This window comes from Puma concolor, chromosome C2 (genome assembly GCF_028749965.1).
Source record: "Puma concolor isolate L17-30 chromosome C2, mPumCon1.1.hap2, whole genome shotgun sequence".
NCBI classification, from domain to species: Eukaryota; Metazoa; Chordata; class Mammalia; order Carnivora; family Felidae; genus Puma; species Puma concolor.
The window spans coordinates 113,606,911-113,627,479 of NC_141675.1; the positions used below are offsets into that span (position 1 = coordinate 113,606,911).

The window sequence follows — 20,569 nt, forward strand, 5'->3', positions numbered from 1 at the left end:
AGAATCCAAAGCGGGCTCCAGGTTCTGAGCTGTCAGGACAGAACCCAAGGCGGGGCTTGAACTCATGGACTGTGAAATCATAGACTGTGAGATCATGACTTGAGCTGAAATCAGACGCTTAACCAACTGAACCATCCAGGCACCCCCATCAAGGGCTTTTCTTAAGACAGCTAATCAAGATACTTCTCAGAGGCACATTTTTAGAAGTCTCGGCTAAATATATGACTTCAGCAGTATGAAAACGCACAAAACACTTGTTACTCCAAAGCATAGCATGCTCCATCTTTGACATGTCTGAGAGAAAGCATTTTCCAAAGGGTTCTTTAACTCTAGAAAATTTATATTCTGTCAGAAAAAAATTTTTTTTCTCTTTATGTGTTCAAGTTTGCAGAGAAACAGACCTGAAGACAGGAGTAGGAAAGATTTATTGAGAGAAGAAGCTAGAGAAGCTGGGGAGAAAGCTTCAGACTGAAAGGAAGATCTGACCACGGTGGAAAAAGAGAGAAAAGGAAGGAGGACTGGGTAAGTTTTTTTTCACAGGTTGGTTTATGGATTAAATTAAGTGTGATAACATATGTGAACCATTTAACAGCTCCTTGGTACTAAATGAATACCCCATAAACATGGGTCTCATTCTTAAACTCCATTTTTAAAAATCGTTGCAATGAGAACCATAGATACTTGTTACAATTCATCTGCCCTGTGCATTTTTCTTGGTAACAGAACTGTACTGTTACAATGGAAAATTGATGTCAGGCTGGTGGTTCGGCTTCCTTGAGAACTTAGCAAACAATGTTTACACAGCCTCAACGCTAGAAAAGTTTGTAGATAAATCCACATGACAGAGAAAGACGTTAAAAACCAACGTTCTTCCTCATATGATTGCTCAAATTAAAAAATCATTCCTTTTATTTTAGAAATCTTTCATTTGGAGGTATTTACACTTTTCAAGAAATATGTTATTTGCAAATACTTTTCAATAGAGCATTTGGAATAAATGGTATAACTCACAGTCAACTATTATCCAACCAATTCTAATTTGCACTTGATTGAAAAGTTGAAATATTTTAAAATAAGATAAAGAACTGCATCTATACACACAACCTGGCCTGACCTTTGACTTAACGGACAAGCCAATTTGGTAAAAGTAAATTAGAAGCTTTGAACCAAATAATAACTTGCTGCATTTGATATGAGAACAAATATGATTTGGTTGAATTTTAATTTATTGAGGGTTTGTCTAAAGTTAAATCATCTCAAAGTTATGGATATTAAACTTAAAACTGAGCATGACATTTAAAAAAATCCTATTTTGACTTTAGAGGAAGAGCTAAAATTGTGCTGAAATATTAATATATGCTTTATGCCACGTATGACATTTCTTTCAGCATCCCTTATTTTAAACTTTAAGAAATACATATTCATTATAAAAAATGGATAACATTCATAAAAATATTTAAAATTAAAAATGAATCTGTCTTTGGTTCTACTACCTACAACAACTATTGTTAACATTTTAATATCCTTCCTAAATAAAGCAAGCTGAGGTAATTACGCTCAAAAAAATATATATTTAGAAAATAAATAGCAGGTTTAATGTTGGAACACTATGCTTTCTTATTCTTAAAAACTATGTTTCCTTTTCTTCTTGATTGTGGTCATTCAGTTATTGACCTTATTATCATTTTACTTCAGAACATTCTTAACTGCCCCTCCGAAAAATGCTGCACGGAAATATTATTTCTTAAGTAAAGTAAATGTAAATCAAGTTTCAAATGTTTGGGGCAGTTTATGATGTTACTAATTTGAGAAACCACTATGTTTTTTTTTAAACTCCTTTTGGAAATCCTTATTAAAATTAGGAAGTCATTTATACAAATGTGCTTTCTGAAAAGTGTAAACAAGTTTCCTGGAATGCAGGAATAGTGTGTATTCAAATTGCTCTCTCTGCACATAGACCAGTGAGTGCAGCTTCTTGGCCTAACAAACAGCACCGAATAGGAAAGACGGTGATACTTACAGTGTCTCATACCAGTTTGGGTGGCAGAGCCCTTAGGCACACAGTCTATAGTGGGAGCTTTGGCACTGGATTTATCTTTTCTTCTTGCCATAGGAATATTACAAGAAATCTGTGACTAGAACAAAATGGAAAAATAAAGAAAATGAAAGTATAATTCTTCCCTCGTATGTGTGTGCTCTGTAAAAAAAAAAAAAAAATGTTTTCCTGTGAGGGTAACTGTCATAGATGTTGCTGTCCTTTAATGTGGGATTGAATGTGAGAGGGAGTAAAGGAGACAGCTGTCCATTTCTTACATGCAGCATACATTTGATTGCCTATATAAGAGGTTTAGTGACCACTGAACAGGATGGAAAATGTCATTTCTAATAAAACGCGATGAAGAGGGAAACACGCTACAAGAAAATATGATTCGTTCGAGATTGTATTTTCAATAAAATGGACTTCCTCTTCCCTTGAGCAATATCTTCACTATTTAGCCACGAATAGGCAGACATTTTGGTGATTTGAGGTATTTGCATTAGAAAAAAATAAGAAACATGTTTGAATTTGAAAAGGAATTGGAGACAGAAAAAAACAAACCAAACCAAGCTTGTGATGTTAACAGAATCTATAGAAAAATCTGGGACTCAGAGGAAAAAAATATGAAGTGGAAAAAGCATGAGTTTTGGAATCACATAGGTAAGCCTAGATTTCATTGAAATCAAGGTTGCATTTTTGGTACACTTCACTAAGAATTATGTGAAGTCTGATTTCTTTGAATCCTATTTCCTTTATCTATAAAATGGAGTTCTCAGCAGTGACTTAACAAGCTCTTAATATGTACCAGATACTGTGCCAAATTCCTTACATTCTCACTTTAATTTCTTAGAACCACCGTGATCTAAGGCAAGTATAACTGTCCCCATTTTGTAGAGAGAAATAGACTCAGGAATACTGAGAAACTTGCTCACCTTTCACAGACAATAAATAGCAAATTTGGATCTGTGTTCTTTAGCCACAATGCTATACCATGCTCCCTGCAGTAATAGCTATATTACAATGAATATCACAAGCTAATGATTTAAATGTTTTATGTCATGGTATTTGAATTAGCTCTGCTTTTTCCAGGTAGTGCCAGAAATAGACTATTAGTTGCTGTTGCATTTTCCTTAGTTTTTATGGAGATTATCTTCCAATTATGTGACCCATAATGCTGCTTTCATGTCCTCTCAAAAGTACAGAGTCACATCTGTCACATCTGGAATATAGGCTTGGAGTTTGTGAAAAGGTTGACAATATCCTTGCAATCACAGGAGGAATGTTCAGCTATTACATGATTATAACTGCAAATCACTAATTTTTATTACAAATCATAATCATATTTGCACTAAGAAAAGTCTTCCATTTAAATAGGACATAAATGTCACAGAGAGAAGGAAATGACTAGGAATCAAGTGAAAGTTACTATACCACTCATTTTGCTAATCATAATACCACTAGAATGACCTATAAAATTCAAGGAGAATGGAAGGATTCATGTTCCTAAATGAAGTGTAACTGGTATAGTCTTCTAGCTCCTCATAATTACAACATATTAGAAGTAAAGTAAAAATTAAAAATGGGAATATTTAACATTTGTAAAAATCCTTAAATTTAATTTAAGCCAGAGATGGCATGTTTCTAGGATGTTCTGTTTAGTTCAACAATCATGAATGCCTGATTTGGAATAGGATATAGACATACAAAAATGAAGACATGGCTCTCCCCCTCCCCCTGGGGGAGATCTCTCCCAAGCTCCCAAGCCTGGGGAAAGACCACCAATGATTCCATAGGCAGGTTGCAGGAGCTGCTGTGCTGAGGGAAGGCACTGGGAAATGGGGAATGAATGCTAAAACAGCCAATCTCTCATCACCATTTAAAAATTGTAAACGTGTATGGGGTGCCTGGGTGGTTTAGTTGGTTAAGCATCCAACTTCAGCTCAGGTCATGATCTAATTGTTCATGAGTTTGAACCCCATGTTGGGCTCTGTGCTGACAGCTCAGAGCCTGGAGCCTGCTTTGGGTTCTGTGTCTCCCTCTCTCTCTGCTCCTCCTCTGCTTCTGCTCTCTCTCTCTTAAAAATAAACAAACATTAAAAAAACTATAGATGTCTGATAGTTCTGAAATTGTTGCTCTTAAGGAAACAAGCACACGTACAGGTAACAGAAAGGCCTTCCGAAAGAGAATCAGCAGATATTCGGGAAGGTTTCAAGGCCAATGTAGGGGTTATACTCACTCAGAAATCAGAAGAACCAGAGGACCTGTGATTGCAGAATTGATGTTTTCAAACAAATTTACTTTTAGCTACTATTTTTACCTGTGTACCTCATTTTTAAAAAATAGAACTAGCTTTACTTTTTTTTTTCCTTAATGCAATATTAATGCATATTCTTTTTGGAAAATGCAAGTTATAACAAAAATAAAAATCACAAAAATAAAAATCAAATAAAATATTAAAAATCACCTACATAGTGAGGAACAAAGTTAACATTTTGCTGTATAGGGTTCTGGTAGTCCTGTATTCTTATATAAATGAAATAGTCATAAACATGCAATTATTCTGTAGAATATTTGTAGAATAGAATATTCTACAAATAGAATAGAATAGAATATTTGTAGAATATTCTGTAGAAAATTGTACTATTTTGTAGCCTACTTTTCTTTTAACTTAATTTTATTTAATTTATTATGAAGATTTTTTTTCATGTCAGTACATGGTACAGTACTCATAAAGGCTATGTAGTCCTACATTGTAAGGATGTGTAGGAACCTTAATTTATTCAGTCAGTTCTCTATCAGTGACATTTAGATTATTTCAGTTTTCTACTTTTGCAAACAATGTTGCAATAAAAATGCATGTACATATATGTTTGCACATGGCCATAGTTATATACATAATTACATTAAAATCCTAGAAGTGGAATTGCTTTTTGTAAATGTTTCTAAATTTTCTCTAGCTTAATCAACTTCCACTCAGTAGATGGTCCAAGAATTTCTACCCACACCCCACCCCTCCAATCCTGGTCAACCTCAGTATTTAATGTTTAAATCTTTGCCAATATAATAGGTAAAATTTGTTTTTTGTTATTTTAATTTGGCCATCTTTGATTATTAGGCTAAATATTTTCATAAATTTATTGGTAGTATCTTTTCTATATTTGAATTATAGAGTTGAAATTACTGTTATTTATAATCCTAAACGCTGCATAACTTATGCACTTCTGCATTTACTTTTTAATTAGAAATAGAGTGGCCATTTCCATCTACCTTTAACTGGCCTGAATCTGTTTTTGTTCTTTTCTTTTTCTTTTTTTTTTCTTTTTTTTTGCTTTAAACATAAAACCACAGGCCAAGTTTCATTTCTCATTTACCACTTCTCCACCTGAGTTGTCAGTTTTGCTTTTGGTCTAAAGTGAGGGTAAGTGAGAGGGCATCTCAATAAATCACTGTCTTTGGGCAAGATTTGTATAGAGTTATCTTCTTTGCATATCTTATTTTAGTTCGTCATTTGAAAATAAATTTAAACTTAATACTGCTCAATGTGCGTTCTCCTGTTTAAAATGATCATTTACACTTGAGACTCTTTTAAAAACAACAAAAGAATTTTTATTTGGGGATGTCAGTGTGAACACTTCTTTAAGGAAATGTGACAACATTTAGGAAACAATCGTGTCAAAATAGCACTTACCTGAAATGACTTGGATATGGACTATTTATGGGCCTTTCCCTAAACATTAGAAAAGATCAAAGAAAGTGATTTGACTTATGGCCTGCATGGCTCAGTTGTTTAAGCGTCCAACTTCGACTCAGGTCATGATCTCACAGTTCGTGCGTTGGAGCCCCGCGTCCAGCTCTGTGCTGACAGCTCAGAGCCTGGAGCCTGCTTTGGATTCTGTGTCTCCCTCTCTGTCTGCCCCGCTACTGCTCACACTCTGTCTCTCAAAAAATAAATAAATGTTAAAAAATTTTTAAAAAAAGAAAGCGATTTGACTTATTATTATCATTATCTAACAAGCTCTTCTTGAGCATTAGTACTTCATTCTTTTGTTCAAAAAACAAGTAACAATGGGGATTATAAATTCCATGAAGAAACAAGTTCTACTTCTTTACATCCTACAACAGTCTAATAGTGCTATATATATATATATATATATATATACACACACACATACATGTATATATATATGTATATAGTAAATTATTGTGGAAACAGGCTACTTGTTCAACCTTTTAATAGGGAATGTGATGCACTTATATTTTTATTGTAATTGTTGATATATTTACATATTTATATATGCCATTTTACTATATGTTTGCTTTATTTTTATTTTCTTTCTTGCACTCTTTCAAGTACTTTAGACTGAGTATTAGCAACAAGATTCAACAGATACTCATCAGCTGCATTTGTACATAACATGTTTGTGTATTTGTGTGTGTGTGTGTGTGTGTGTGTGTGTGTGTGTGTGTGTGTCTGGGTGTATGTATGAGAAAGTGAGAGAAATTTTGTAAGTGACTGTTATTTGCCTATTTTGAAATCCGTCACTTATGCTAACATATTTTGGGCTATCATAGTGCATTGTGTACAATAGACACTTTGCATTAACAGTTTGATTTTTTAGTTATTGACTATTTTCAAGGAACTCCACAAGTCTGTGGCATAAAAGGCATCAATTTAAGCCACTGTCTCCTGATGTGATGAACAAATAACCCATCGGGAAAGGCCCAACACCCAGGATTGACCTTTCGATTCTGCTTCATTTTCTACACCTCATACAGTAGCTCTGCACAGGCTACACTGTATTAAGCTTACATGAAGTAATCATATGTTCTTCTAGAATTTGCAGGTTTAGAGATTTGTGACAGTTTTGCCATACAAAGTTCTTAAATACTTTCTATTCTCTATAAATAAAAAGAGCAAAGTTGTTTGTTGAAGACTCTGCCCGAGAAAATTTTTTACAAATTAAAAATAGTCTTTTCGTCGCAGGTATTTTTTGATGCATATTTTCTTCTTTTTTTTTCTTTTTTTTTTTTTTCTTTTCCAACGTTTTTATTTATTTTTGGGACAGAGAGAGACAGAGCATGAACGGGGGAGGGGCAGAGAGAGAGGGAGACACAGAATCAGAAACAGGCTCCAGGCTCTGAGCCATCAGCCCAGAGCCCCACGCGGGGCTCGAACTCACGGACCGCGAGATCGTGACCTGGCTGAAGTCGGACGCTTAACCGATTGCGCCACCCAGGCGCCCCATATTTTATTTCATCTAAAAACATCACAAGAATATTTATATCTCCTGCTTGTATGTAATTAAGAGCAAATGGAAGAGTACATTTATAAAGTACAGGTCATAAAGAATTCTAGCAGGGAGAACCATTTATATTTCATTTTGAACTAATTGTAATATGGAAATGAAATCTTTCTAATTAGAAATGATAGGAGATAGCAAATAAAAATGTTTTTTCCCATCCGTGTTGACATCACGAAGTACTTGCAGATGAAGCCTAACTCTTTGTAGTATGGCAATGATAGGAAACTAGCTAATTATTAAATCTTCTTAATTAGCAAATAAGAAAGTCACTGAGTGATGTCAGATAGATAATGATAACCTGTACTAGATCTGTAGAACATTATAAAAGTATTATGAACATTGTATCATAAATTCTTTAAACGGGCCCTTGCCTAAGTTAACAACAATTCAACTTAATCACATGTGGTCAACTTTAAAAAGGCCCACCGTAATTTAAAAGATTTTTTTTAACACTTATTTATTTTTGAGAGAGAGGAAGAGAGAGAGAGAGCGGGAGAGAGCCAGAAAGAGAGGGAGACACTACATCTGAAGCAGGCTCCAGGCTCTGAGCTGTCAGCACAGAGCCCGATGCAGGGCTCAAACTCAAGAACTGTGAGATCGTGACCTGAGCCTCAGTCAGATGCTTAACTGACTGAGCCACCCAGGCCCCCCTAAAAAAGACAACTGTAATTTTAAAGGACCTTTGGGTCTTAGAAATTTGTTACTTATATAGTTAAACCGAGAACTTTTTACTTTAATAATGTCTGTCAACTAACAGAATAGTTCCCCCCACTTTTAGATTAGTGAATGGGAATTTCATGTAAGTTTACATTTTACTGTGACTTAATGCCATAAGAACCTTCGCTTCATTAACAGTTTGGCACATTGAATATTTAAAGTAGGTTTGTTTGTTTGTTTGTTTTTTATTTATTTATTTATTTTTTTTTATTAATTTTTTTTTTCAACGTTTATTTATTTTTGGGACAGAGAGAGACAGAGCATGAACGGGCGAGGGGCAGAGAGAGAGGGAGACACAGAATCGGAAACAGGCTCCAGGCTCTGAGTCATCAGCCCAGAGCCTGACGCGGGGCTCGAACTCACGGACCGCGAGATCGTGACCTGGCTGAAGTCGGACGCCCAACCGACTGCGCCACCCAGGCGCCCCTGTTTGTTTGTTTTTTAATGTTGCAGGATGCAGTCTTAGGATACAATTCCCATTTAGGAAATGTAACTCTACAAAGGAAATGACAAAGATAACCAGAAGTGCCAAGAGTAAGTCACAGGTCACTGTTACTGTTGATTTTCCCTGTCCACTTACATGTAAAGTCTAGTCATGATTGTTTACTCATAGACTTGATAAAAACAGAGAATGTTGACTCAAAGAAAAGAACTTAAAATAAAAACCGGCATTTGCAACAGACAAACCATCCCATACCAATCTCTGTGGAAGGCAAAATCCAATAACCATTTACAAATACTCTGATGGTTGGAATAATCCTCCCGCTTTTTCTCCAGATGACACTTCTTTCTCTCACGGTGCTGGAGGCCATCATCTTGCTAGCTGGCTACACCAGTGGCTCTGCTACAGTAAATTCATAATTCTTCTAATATTGCTTGTCTTTTGTGAATGAGCTCTGCAGGAAAACTGAGACCTCCTGTTCACTGTGGCACACACACCTAATGAGTCATTTCTCACTTTTGAGATTGCCAGGAGGAATAGAGAATGATTGGAGGAGCCAAGATGAATCATAGGAGAAGAGTTCTTTCACTCAGCTCATCATCATACTGTGCATTTCTGCATCTATTTAAAAATTAACTCGTGACCCCTAGTAACATTCCACTCTCAGTCACGCACATTGGTTTCCTTTAAGACCATTATTCTCACTAGCGTTACTCTCACTCAGAAGTGATTTTGGCTTGTTAGAGGGGACAAATGGTGGGCCTTCCAGAACTATCAGGTTAGTGTTACTCTTTTGGTATGGCCTGAATGGAGTAAATGTGTGTTTGTGATATGTGAACCTTGAGTACATGGATTTTAAAATTAATTACAAGTTATTCAACGACATCTTATACAGACTTTCTTGGAGAACTTTTTTGTGATGAGTTCAAGAAAAATTGTTTGAGAAATGTTTGGGGGATGACTATCCTTTTATATTTGTCCTTAAAGACCTGGCAGTGGCTTTGGATCACTTTAAAAAATGACAACAAATGAGGTTAATCTGTAGTGATTTCCACATATACTTATTCTTGCTAAGTTTTATTTTGTTTTTCTAACTTTAGATGTAACTGGCCAGATGTGGTTGTTAGGATGTCAGATTAATTTTCTAGAAATTCATGGAAATGTGTGTTGATTTGTTTTACTAATGACATGAAATGACCACAAAGCAGCTCTCAGAATAGTTTGAGATAACAAAAATCTTGATAAGCTATGTTTCTACATGTATCTATATGTATATAATATATAAATGAATTTGTCTTAAAATGTGGAAATATCATGGTTTAAAAATCTGCAAAATGAGACCTACTGATACAATTTATAATAAGCCTTTCAATGCTATTATAATGTAAATTACATTTCATACCAGAGGACTCCATATATGACATCGTAAAATACCAACTTAATCAAGTTTTGAACTTTTTACTATCAGAGTTATTCTATCTATAAATTTATATCTGCTTTTCCTTCCATCATTGGAACATTATGAGTATAATATATGCAATATGCTAAGATTTTTGTAAGGCATATTCTTAATATTTGTTAAATGAGAGTGATTGTCACTTGATACTGTAGTTTGGAAATTTTCTTTCTTTATTTATTTATATACTCTTATTTTTAAAATTTTTTAGCATTTTTATTTATTTTTGAGAGATGGAGAGAGACAGAGCACGAGCAGGGGAGGGGCAGAGAGAGAGGGAGACACAGAATCTGAAGCGGGCTCCAGGCTCCGAGCTGTCAGCACAGAGCCCCATGTGGGGCTCCAACTCACAGGCTGTGAGATCATGACCTGAGCCTAAGTCAGATGCTCAACCAACTGAGCCATGCAGGCGCCCCCGTAGTTTGGAAATTTTAAAGTAACACTCAGTAATTAATAATAGGAACCAATAGCTTTATATAATAACTTTTACCCAATATTTAAAAACACTTTTGTATTTATTAGACTTATAATATTCTTGACAATTCTATAGACACAGATATTACCAACTACTTTAGGTATGAAAGATTACAATGATTTACTCAATGTCCCAACATTAAGAATGAAGCTGAATCTAATAACCTATTTTTTCTCATTTCCTAACAAATACTTTACCTGATTTATTGAGCTATTTTTTAAAAGTAGCATTTCTCAAAGACATTTATTTCCCTGATTAGTAATAGTGCTTTTGCTGATTTGTTTTTATAACGTGAGTGGCTTCTACCTTTTATATTTTGTTTTTATTTAACTTTAGGAGATCTATTTAACTGTTTTAAATTCAGTTTAAAGTTTTCCAAGAAACCTTATTTCTTATCGTTTACAGTCCTTTTTTTCTATATCTATAATAAAGTATTAAAAACTTTTATAATATCAATATTAATAATAACTGTGTTGATAGAAATTAATACAACATAGAAGAATACTTAAGAAAATTATATTTTTATTTAATACAGGTTAAGAGAAATTAATAAATTAACCAATTTATAAAACAAAACACTGTATTTTCAACTTCTAAATAGATTATGGTATGCCCAATATTTGAGATTTCTTTTAATGTGAAAGATACATGGGATGAGCTTGAATTACCTAGTTTCTGAAAAGATTCTAAACTTTCTCTGATTTTCAAACCTAATATTTAGAAGTAAAATAGTAACTCATTTGCGTCAACACTGAGGGTCAACACATAACCCACTTTCTCTTGAATCAAAAGATATTTACAATAGTATGTTTTCTGTAGCAAAAGCCTTTTGTGGTTGCTGCTAATTACATGTTTTTCACTTCAAAGTCTTTAAAAGAAAAATACGTGCAAGTAGACTTAATAAATTTTTATTGGGTGAAAGAATTCAGCAAAGTCTCTGGGTTTGGAAAAATGTATATAAAATATCAGTAATATCTTCATTTTGTATTTTTCACTTCAGCTAAATACAGAGCATACTGTCTTCCTATATTACTGAATCAAGTCTTGAAATTATATACACCAAGCAAATGATGCTATAGAAAATGTGTAGCACTAACATTTTAATTAAAATGTAAAATGATAATACACATGGTGATGTAGCTAAGCATTTGAGGACCTCCAATTATATTAGTAGTTACATTTCATTTGATAACTCAATAACTAGTAATTAAAAACATGTAATTAAAACAAAGTCATATCCTAATGTATGAAGTCAATGAAAACAAAAGAGCATAGTAAAACCCTCTTGAAAAGTAGTTACTATGCCATTATAATGAGATACATTTTTACCAATATATCTTATAAGGAAAATAAAGGTCAAACTTTGCCCTGTGCTCTCTTGTTAAAATACTCTAGAAGACCAGGTGATAAAGGAAGTCCTAAATCATAAACACAATACAGAATGATTTTATCCCCATGAATTTTTTGACAGTCCAAAGTTATCGTGAATGGCTTAGGGTGAAAGATAACATTGGAAGGCAGTAAAGAATCGCCATACAAAGTTTTAAAGATTAAGGCCAGACTCTCGCTTTGTTACTCAGTAATAATTAACTAAAGGGCACACGTATATTTTTTGCTACCTGTATTGTTAACACATTTCTCACCAGATGAAAGTGGGAAGAATCCTTTAGATGTCGTCCAATTGAAGCCCATTATGAAGGGCGGTGTGGGTCAAGGTACCATTGTTCTTGAGAGAGGAAAAGGCCTGAATGTACATAAACAATCAAGAAGAAAGGAATTGATCCAAGCTGGCCTTTATGTCAGAGTTCAAGGTCTACAGGAGTCGTATATTGCCGGGTAAACTAGATTGACCAGAGTTAAAAGAAGGCCATTCAGCTAAAAAAAAAAAAAAAAAAAAAAAAAAAAAAAAAAAACCCAAAAAAACAAAAAAAGGAAAACAAGAGAAAACAAAAAAGACAGCATATGGTTTAATTATAGCCATGAACACAGGGACTTTTCATTCATCTCTTTAAAAACAAACTCTTCCTTGTATTCGTGAATGCGAATATGAATACCAACAGCAATACTTTTTTTCCTTCTTTATCGCTGACACAAATTAAGTCTCCAATCTACTAACAGAGCTTGAAATGTCACAGTGACTTTTAGAGTGACACAGACCTCTTCCTCCTTCTGGCCGAATTTTCCACATGAATGAAGTTGGAGAGAGCCTTGGGGAGGTGACTATCTGATGTCTCAGTGCTGCTCCCAAGGTCATAGTTCTTCAGGCAAGGGAACAAGCAGTGCAAGATAGCCCGGCGGATGTAACTGTCAAAGATATAGTAAATGAAAGGGTTGACACAGCTGTTGGCAAATGCCAAAGGCCCACTCACCTCCATGCCTAGCTGGATAACAGATGAGGAAAAGTAGACTTCCTGCTGCAACCCAGAGACAATGGCCAGGAGCTTGAAAGTATTGAAGGGCAGCCAGGAGAAGACAAAGGCTGCCACGACAATAAAGATGATCTTTATGGATTTCCTCAGCTTTTTGTTATGTTTTCCCGACTGTTGGTAATGGGCATACAGCTTCCTCGTGATGCAACAATAGCATGTCACAATGCTCACCAAAGGGACAAAGAAGGTAAAAATTAAGGCCACCAGGGCCCAAGTCAGTTTGATTGGAGTAGCGCTCCTCTCTGCACAGTATGGCTTATCATCAATCAGGGTGAGCTCCCTGGACAGAAGAGTAGGCAAACCCAAAAGGCAGGAGATAAACCAGACACTGGCACAGACTCCATATGCACAGTCTCTCCTCCTGAATTTCCTGGATACGGCTGGGCGCATGATGGCCAGGTAGCGGTCAACACTCATGCAGGTGAGCAAGAAGACATTGCAGTGCATGTTGACTGAGATCATGTAGGAGCTGCCTTTGCACAGGAAAGAGCCTGTCCTCCACAGTCCTAAAGATGCTTCTTTATCCACCCAGAGAGGCAACGTGACAAGGAAAATGAAGTCAGACACAGCCAGGTTGATGATGAAGATGTCGATCAGTCTTCGGCTGCCCCGTTTGAAATGCAATGCACTCATGAGGACTAAGTTCCCCAACACTCCCGTCAGGAACACAACTGCGTAGAAGATGGGAAGGAAGACAGATGTGTAAGCAACACGGGAGTGGGTCTCCTCAATATCAGGATTTTGGCTTGTAGCATAGAAATAATCCAAATAAACAGCAGTTGCTTCTGGGTCCATCACTAAGGTCAGCTGCCAGATCCGATTAAGTTTCCTTACCTAGGAAGTTTTTGTATAAAAGTTTAAAATCTCAGGGCAGCTTCTTTTATATAGTGGCTACCTCTTCCCCACCACCCCCACCACCCCACCCCTTAAAAGATCTTGGGACAAGCATAAAAACAGAGATTAAAAAACGCAGTTTCTACCAATCCTCAGAAAGAACACCACCCTGGTTGGTGTTTGGTGGTTGTGGTTGTGGTTTTCTTTATTTGCATTTGCCCTGGAGACGGGGGTGCTTTTTTGACTTCTGTCTTCAAGATATTCAGTTTGTTTATTTAAATCCAGAAATTAGAAAACAAATAAACTTTTTTTCCTTACCTACTTTAAAGACATCCTTTGCTTTTCTGACACTGAAAATCCTTTTGATCTGGTTTTCTGTTTCACAGACAAGGTAGTATTTTCTTTTAAAATTTTAAGGTGGTGATGACAAAGATAGTCCTTTTATTCACATCCCTGGTAAAAGTGAGGAAAGTAGTCTTTCACTGCAGAAAGAGTGAATTGAAAATTTCCCAAATCATACCAGTCTACATCTACAGCAAACATAATGATTCTAATTAGGGTATGAGATTCTTTCCCCTTACTTGCTTCTTTCACTTTATACAAAATCAATCCTGTTTCATTCAATATGTTTTTAAAAATTCTCAAGAGACTGGGACCATGTCTTGTGCTGTTAATATTAGTTTTAAAAATTTTCCACTGTCATTAGCACAGTACCTTGCACGTGATAGGTCCTTTGGAAATGTCAATTTACTTGAATTATTCAGGAAAACTCTTGGTTTTGTGATCTAGTATAATCAACGAGTATGTATTCATTGTGGTTCAACTGTAGGCATTGTTGTTATTTATGTAGCTTACAAACACAGGTTTAAAAATGGCAAACTGCTATTTTTACACTCTTTTTAAAATTTTTGTTTTGAGAGAGAGAGAGAGAAAAAAAGAGTGCATGAGCGGAGGAAGGGCAGAGAGAGAGGGTGAGAGAGAGAATCCCAAGTAGGCTCCACACTGTCAGTGCAGAGCCCTACGTGGGGCTCCAACCCATGAACCATGAGCAGAAATCAAGAGCGGGCCACTCAGTCAACTGAGCCATCCAGGCACCCTACACTCTTATCTGCTTTGTAATTCAACCAGCTAAGTTCCTTTTTGTTAGAATAAACATCCTTGATTAGGAGATTTTCTCTCTACCTCCAAGTAACTCCCCTTCATCAGACTCTGGGTCCCCCCCCCCCCATCTTGTCTTTTTCATACCTCACTACTGGAGCAGTGATTTTTCAGCCTTTGAGCTGTGACTTATTTTTAAGTACCTCCACAAACCAGTGAACTTCACTTTTGGGATTATTGACTTGGCAGAGACAGACCTCTAATAAGTGGCATTATAATGGAGTTGCCAGTACAGGCACTTTAACAGAAAGATTTGGGGTTCATTCAAAGCATTTGAGAAACGGGCTAACAACAGACGGGTCCTATCATATCTTCCTGTCATCTGTTCCTTTTCATATTAGGAAAACTGTCGTGGAGTACAAATCCTGAAATCAACTCCATTGATTTCAGTTCTTTACTGGTCAAAGTGGCGTAAGGCTCTTTCCTTCTCTCTTTCCCTCCATCTGGTTTCATAGCCAAAGTTACAGTTTCAGGCTGATACTGCTATTGCGTAGAAAAACGCATGCCTGTGAATTAAAACACCATTGTTTAACATTTGAAGTCCTTTCTACTGAATTTTTATTTTTCCCATAATTAATATATTGAAAATAACTATCTTGCCTTTTGTACCCCTTTCTTGTCACTGTTTCCTGATGTGTTCTAATGTGACCTGAGTCTCAGGCATGTGGGTCTAGGTCAGGGAAAGACGAGGACTCCCCTGATCTGGGGCACCCCCAGCAAGTCACTCAGAAGTTGATTTACAACTGGGCTCTGCCTTTCTTTGTGTCCCTAGCATTTCTGTGTTGTTTGTGGGGGGCATATTTCCCTAAGTGTAGGCTGCAGATGAGAGAAACTAATGCTTTGACATTTCTGGAATAGAAATCTTTCCCACTGAGTAAGCCTTAAATACTTAATGTAATCGTTCATTTTGTCAAATAGTTTGAATAGGGCAATATTTACTTGACAAGGATTGGTGGAGTAAACATAGAATATTTAAACACTATATCTATACATATATCTATCCATAGATATATCTGTATTTTTCTTGTATCTCAAGAATTCCAATAAAAGTATCATAAAATGAAAAAAAAGTTCATGCTCATATTCCAGAGAAAAATGTCTGGCCTACATTTATTCTGCAGGTCTTAAATTTTCTTTCAGCATTCAAGTTGTTGGCTTGTTGATGTAAACTATCTCAAATAAATCTGACTGCCTCACTGAACTTTGGAGCAGCTGTGGACCAAATATCTTGCTTTATCATATACAGTCACTTTGGAATATGGTAGTTCATGGTAGTATGTTGCAATGTGAGAATATCCACCGTGGATCAAAACGATCCTGGGACCTGAGTCAGAAAACAGATTAAGTATTTTGAGGCAAAAAGGAAACAAACAGCATAGTCCTGGGCTTTTAATAACTCAAAGAGTACAAAGCTATTATAAGACAGAATCCACAATAAAAGCTGACTAGATAAAGTAGGGGAAGTCATCGTTCCAAACAAACAGTACAACAGTCATGTTTAGAACTTTGAATGCTCTTTGAAATAAACATGAGGATACTAACAATAAATAACCAACTACACATAGACCAAAACTCAGAAACAACACTGGATACCATAAGCCTGTGGAAAGGCAGCAAGAACAAGGTGAGGACAAAAAAAAAAAAAAGTAAGATGTAAATATTAATAACTGAATGACAGCATACACACATACCCCCTTTTAAGAACTGTTTTCCCAGAAAAAAAATGCTCAACTCTCCTTTATTTTATAAGTACATAAATAGAGTTTATATTCAACTTTAGATATTATGCTTTCCATCCTTAGCAGGGATAATTACTTCCACCTTTGTGTTCTCTAAGATATTTTACAATACTGCTTATTAAATTCCCATTACTTCATTTCACATGATTGTTGTTTTGGTGTCTGACTTCCTGAGCTGATCATGAGCAACTTGAAGGGAGAGGCCATCCATTACCTCTTCATCATCTCTAACATAAAGGAGTTACCTAGCTGAAGTCTTCTTTGGACTCTCAAAGTCATGTTTTGAACCTCTGGATGCCAGACCACATTACCCATTTAGAGTTACCTGGGTGCCTCCTAGACCATAGCTTTCTGAACCCTGTCCCAGATCTACTGAATCAGAATCATCTGGAGACGACTCCAGGTGATTCCTAACAAGGTCGCTTATTATATTTAACAAGACTCCAAGGTGATTCTCACACACACTAAAGTTTAGAAGCACTGTTTTAATTTACAAACCTTCACCAACTTTAAATGTTATGCTTTGTTATGATTTTGGCTAACTTTTTTTTCAGCTTAAAAATCACCTCTAAACTCGAACTTCTTAGCAACCTTCTAGTCTGATATCACAAAATTTTTGGAATTAATTTAGACTTCTGGGCCCTCCCGATTCTGCACCTCAATTCCTGAGATATGTTCAGAATTGCATCAAATGTTGAAGATGGGGAGACAGTCGGGTGTTGTCCCCTGAGATGTCTGCTCAGCTGAATACAGTATTATCTATCATACAGCCCTAGCTGTGACTTGCAGACTTGCTTCACAGGTGGGCTGATGATTTTGTGAGTACAGCCACCCTAACTGGCATTTTGGCATATTCTGCTTCTGCTTTTTCCCTATCAGTCACTCTGGCTGCTCTATTAGGTAGGGATTAATCAGATTATATAGCCAGTAGCACAGGAGAAAGAAATCGCTATTCATACACCCTACTGATTTGTTCCTGAATAAGTGGCAAAGATTATGAAGCAAAGTTTTTGTTTTTCATTAATCTTATTACAGTGATTGCATATTCATTTGTTAGAAACACTCTCTTGTTCATTTCTTACTTGAATATCATAAAGTGTATAGCCATTTAAACAGTCCAGTTTAAGAGATCAGTTTATATTCTAAGTCTCAGTGGCTTTTTTATTTGGACCGTTACTTGGAGAGTTTAGTGTAATGTACTGTAATGTAATATATCATGCCAAATTAAATGGCATGCATTTGCTGTTATCAGGGCCCTCCTCCCCTTCACTTATTAGATTATTTCCCTTGGTACCCCATATTTACATAAACAAAAGTGATATTATTTTAGGCACATATACTTTAGGTTTCTTCATAACAGTTGATTTAATCTGGATTTAGGTTGTGCGTAACAAAAATTGTGTTTACTTATATTAGTGTCCCTGGTACCCAGCACAGTGTCTGGCATACAATAGGTGGTCAATTAATGTTTGTAGATCCGGACTGAATTATGCTTGAATTTTGAATTATTTCCAATGAATAGGGAGGTTTCACAAACTTCTTAGACAGCTTCCGTTTTCCATGATTACTGTTTATTGTTGAAACAGCAATGGCCTGTGTTGCTGTATCTTTTCTAATCAGAATGCATAGAGCCTTCCTCCTTTTCCTTTGTCCATCTGCATTTCCTGTATCTCTATCTTGTACATTGCCTAGCATGGAGGTGTAGGACATGGGAATCTCCCAATGAAACTTGAACATTGTGGATCTACGACAACTATATTTTGGAGTTACATTATTCTTCTTCCAGCAGAATGGAATTTTATGAATCATAAAATTTTAGAGCTTCAAGTGATATTACTGATCATCCAGCATAACCATTTTGTGAATGAGGACACTGGGACTCAAAAAGGGTCATTTACTAAAGACTCACACTGATGATATTAAAATAGAGGACAATTTAATTTTAAACTTCTCACCTACATTTGGTCCATTCACTGTCCTTCAGAAGCATGGACATCTAAATAACTATAGTTTGCTACTCTGTGTAGCATTTTACAGGAATTGCTAGAAGGAAAGAACCATTTTAGATGCACTTTTCTATTTGCCTCATCCTTGATTAATTTTGCCATTGTATAATGGATTAGTACAAGGAAATTCAAAGATTGATGCATTTTTTTCTGAGGTTATTGATTAGAAACCATAGCTTGTGTATATATCTATTTTCCTTCTTTTTGCCTTCCACAGTTTATAAGGAAAACAAGCAGGACAAAATTATATGAGAAAAACATAATGTAGATGTATCTTTCTTCAGGTAATTTTTAGTTTTTTTTTAAAAAATGTGATTAAAAATGAAATTTAAGTATATTAGGAAATTTGGTATTGAAGGGAATTCTTGCACAAGGAGTTTTTACCTAAGCACATGATACAAACAAGTTATAATATTTGCATATCTAGATTTGCAGCTATTGGTTTGTTTAAAATATAGTGTAACCATAACACCTTTGTCCTGAAACTAGAATCATCATTAGCAAATCAAGCCAGAGTTCTAGTTCAACGTTAGTTTTAAATTTAAATTTCCTAATTGGTACTTGGTTTCACTAAATCATCCCTTATTTGTGAAAATATGTCAGGCTAGCTCTTGTTTCCCAAAGAGCAGAGTAATGAATGGGAGCAGAAATTTAACTCCATTAATTTATTAAGGATTTGTTTTGCCTACCCACACCATAAGCAAGCGCCCAAAACAGAAAATACCCAAGATGCAGAGATAAATGAGAAGTATGGTTATGTGCTTGTTGGTACTGGTGTGGTCAGGCAGTTCGAGTCTCCTGTGCTGAGTGGGTAGGATGGTCACAACCTCAAACACGCAGACACATCCAGGTGCCCCCTAAATTGAGTGAAATGTAAATGTGTCTGATGTGTTTTCTAGGCATTCTGCAGACCTGATGAATGAAAGCAGCCTCCTCCTTTGCAGGCTTCCCCAGAAACATCTACCTCCTGAATCACGAAGATTTATGTATGCCATGAGCCCAGCCTGGGAATGCTCTGAGCCGAGCTCAGCAAGGATGCCTGAAATGTGGTCGTGGCAAGTCTTTCCTCGTCATCTGCAGTTAGCCCCGAGTTTCATAAACCTCCTGAAGTAAGCAAGACACCTACCTCTATAAATGGCTTAGTTCCAGCTTCTAGGGGAATTGGGAGCATTTGCTGTTTATATTGACCCTAACCATACATTATAAATATTCAACAAATATTTGCAAATACTAATAATTGAATGATTGTTGACTATGCCCAGACCCTGTGCTGGGCACTTTACATGCATTTCTTTTTTTCATTTAATCCTGCCAATGGTCATTTGGGATAGGGAGTTTATCAGCATTCATATTTTGGAGAAAAGAAAACTGCGACTTAAGAGGTTAACTAACTTGTCTAATGTCACAAAACTAGTTAGTGCACCCTATTATCCAAGCTTGATTAGTCAGTTATTCACCCTGGGATCAGCTTCCTTGACTATGAATTGAGGTAGTGTCTTCCTCTTTCAAACTTCCCTTCTACCTGGGTTTATTTACCATGTGACTTCACCAGAGAGGTAGTTCTGAAGATAGGGGACTTGTGATGAAGGCCAAAGGACAAGGATATTTTCTGGTACATGACTCCTCCTTTCTGGTAGGAGTCAAGTTGCATATTAACAATTTGCCTGTACATCTCCACCACTTTCTCTAGTTGGTGCCTCTGACAAAGTTCTCCTTTAGTCAGACATTCTACATGAAAATCCAGTCATATTTTAATATTATATTTGGCTATTACCTTATTTTATTTATGTGCTAGATATGAATATCAGTTTGCCAACTCCGGTGAAAGAAGTAGAACCACAGACAGAAAAACAGATACTGTGCCTTCAATCTATAATGATGGTAGAAATTTAGTATCAACTTTGAGCTAAATTCCAAGGCATTTGGGGATGGGGTAGGGTTTGAGAGCTTTTCTGGTCCTTGAGTAAGCTGT

At 36.0% G+C, this 20,569-nt stretch overlaps 1 protein-coding gene and 1 long non-coding RNA gene across 2 annotated transcripts in view; one reads left to right on the forward strand and one right to left on the reverse strand.

The window, feature by feature from the left end:
• Window positions 1–19,816, forward strand: part of LOC147577497 (uncharacterized) — a 33,742-nt gene extending 13,926 nt beyond the window's left edge. Inside the window, exons 2-4 of the long non-coding RNA XR_015240350.1 lie at window positions 385–540; window positions 8,512–8,592; window positions 19,497–19,816. This is a non-coding gene — a long non-coding RNA (uncharacterized LOC147577497). The remainder of the gene's footprint in view (window positions 1–384; window positions 541–8,511; window positions 8,593–19,496) is intronic.
• GPR15 (G protein-coupled receptor 15) lies at window positions 10,937–13,744 on the reverse strand. The gene has a single exon (XM_025913421.2). It carries the CDS (start codon window positions 13,653–13,655, stop codon window positions 12,573–12,575), a length of 1,083 nt encoding a protein of 360 aa, XP_025769206.1. The 5' UTR covers window positions 13,656–13,744; the 3' UTR covers window positions 10,937–12,572.
• Window positions 19,817–20,569: the final 753 nt, after the last annotated feature.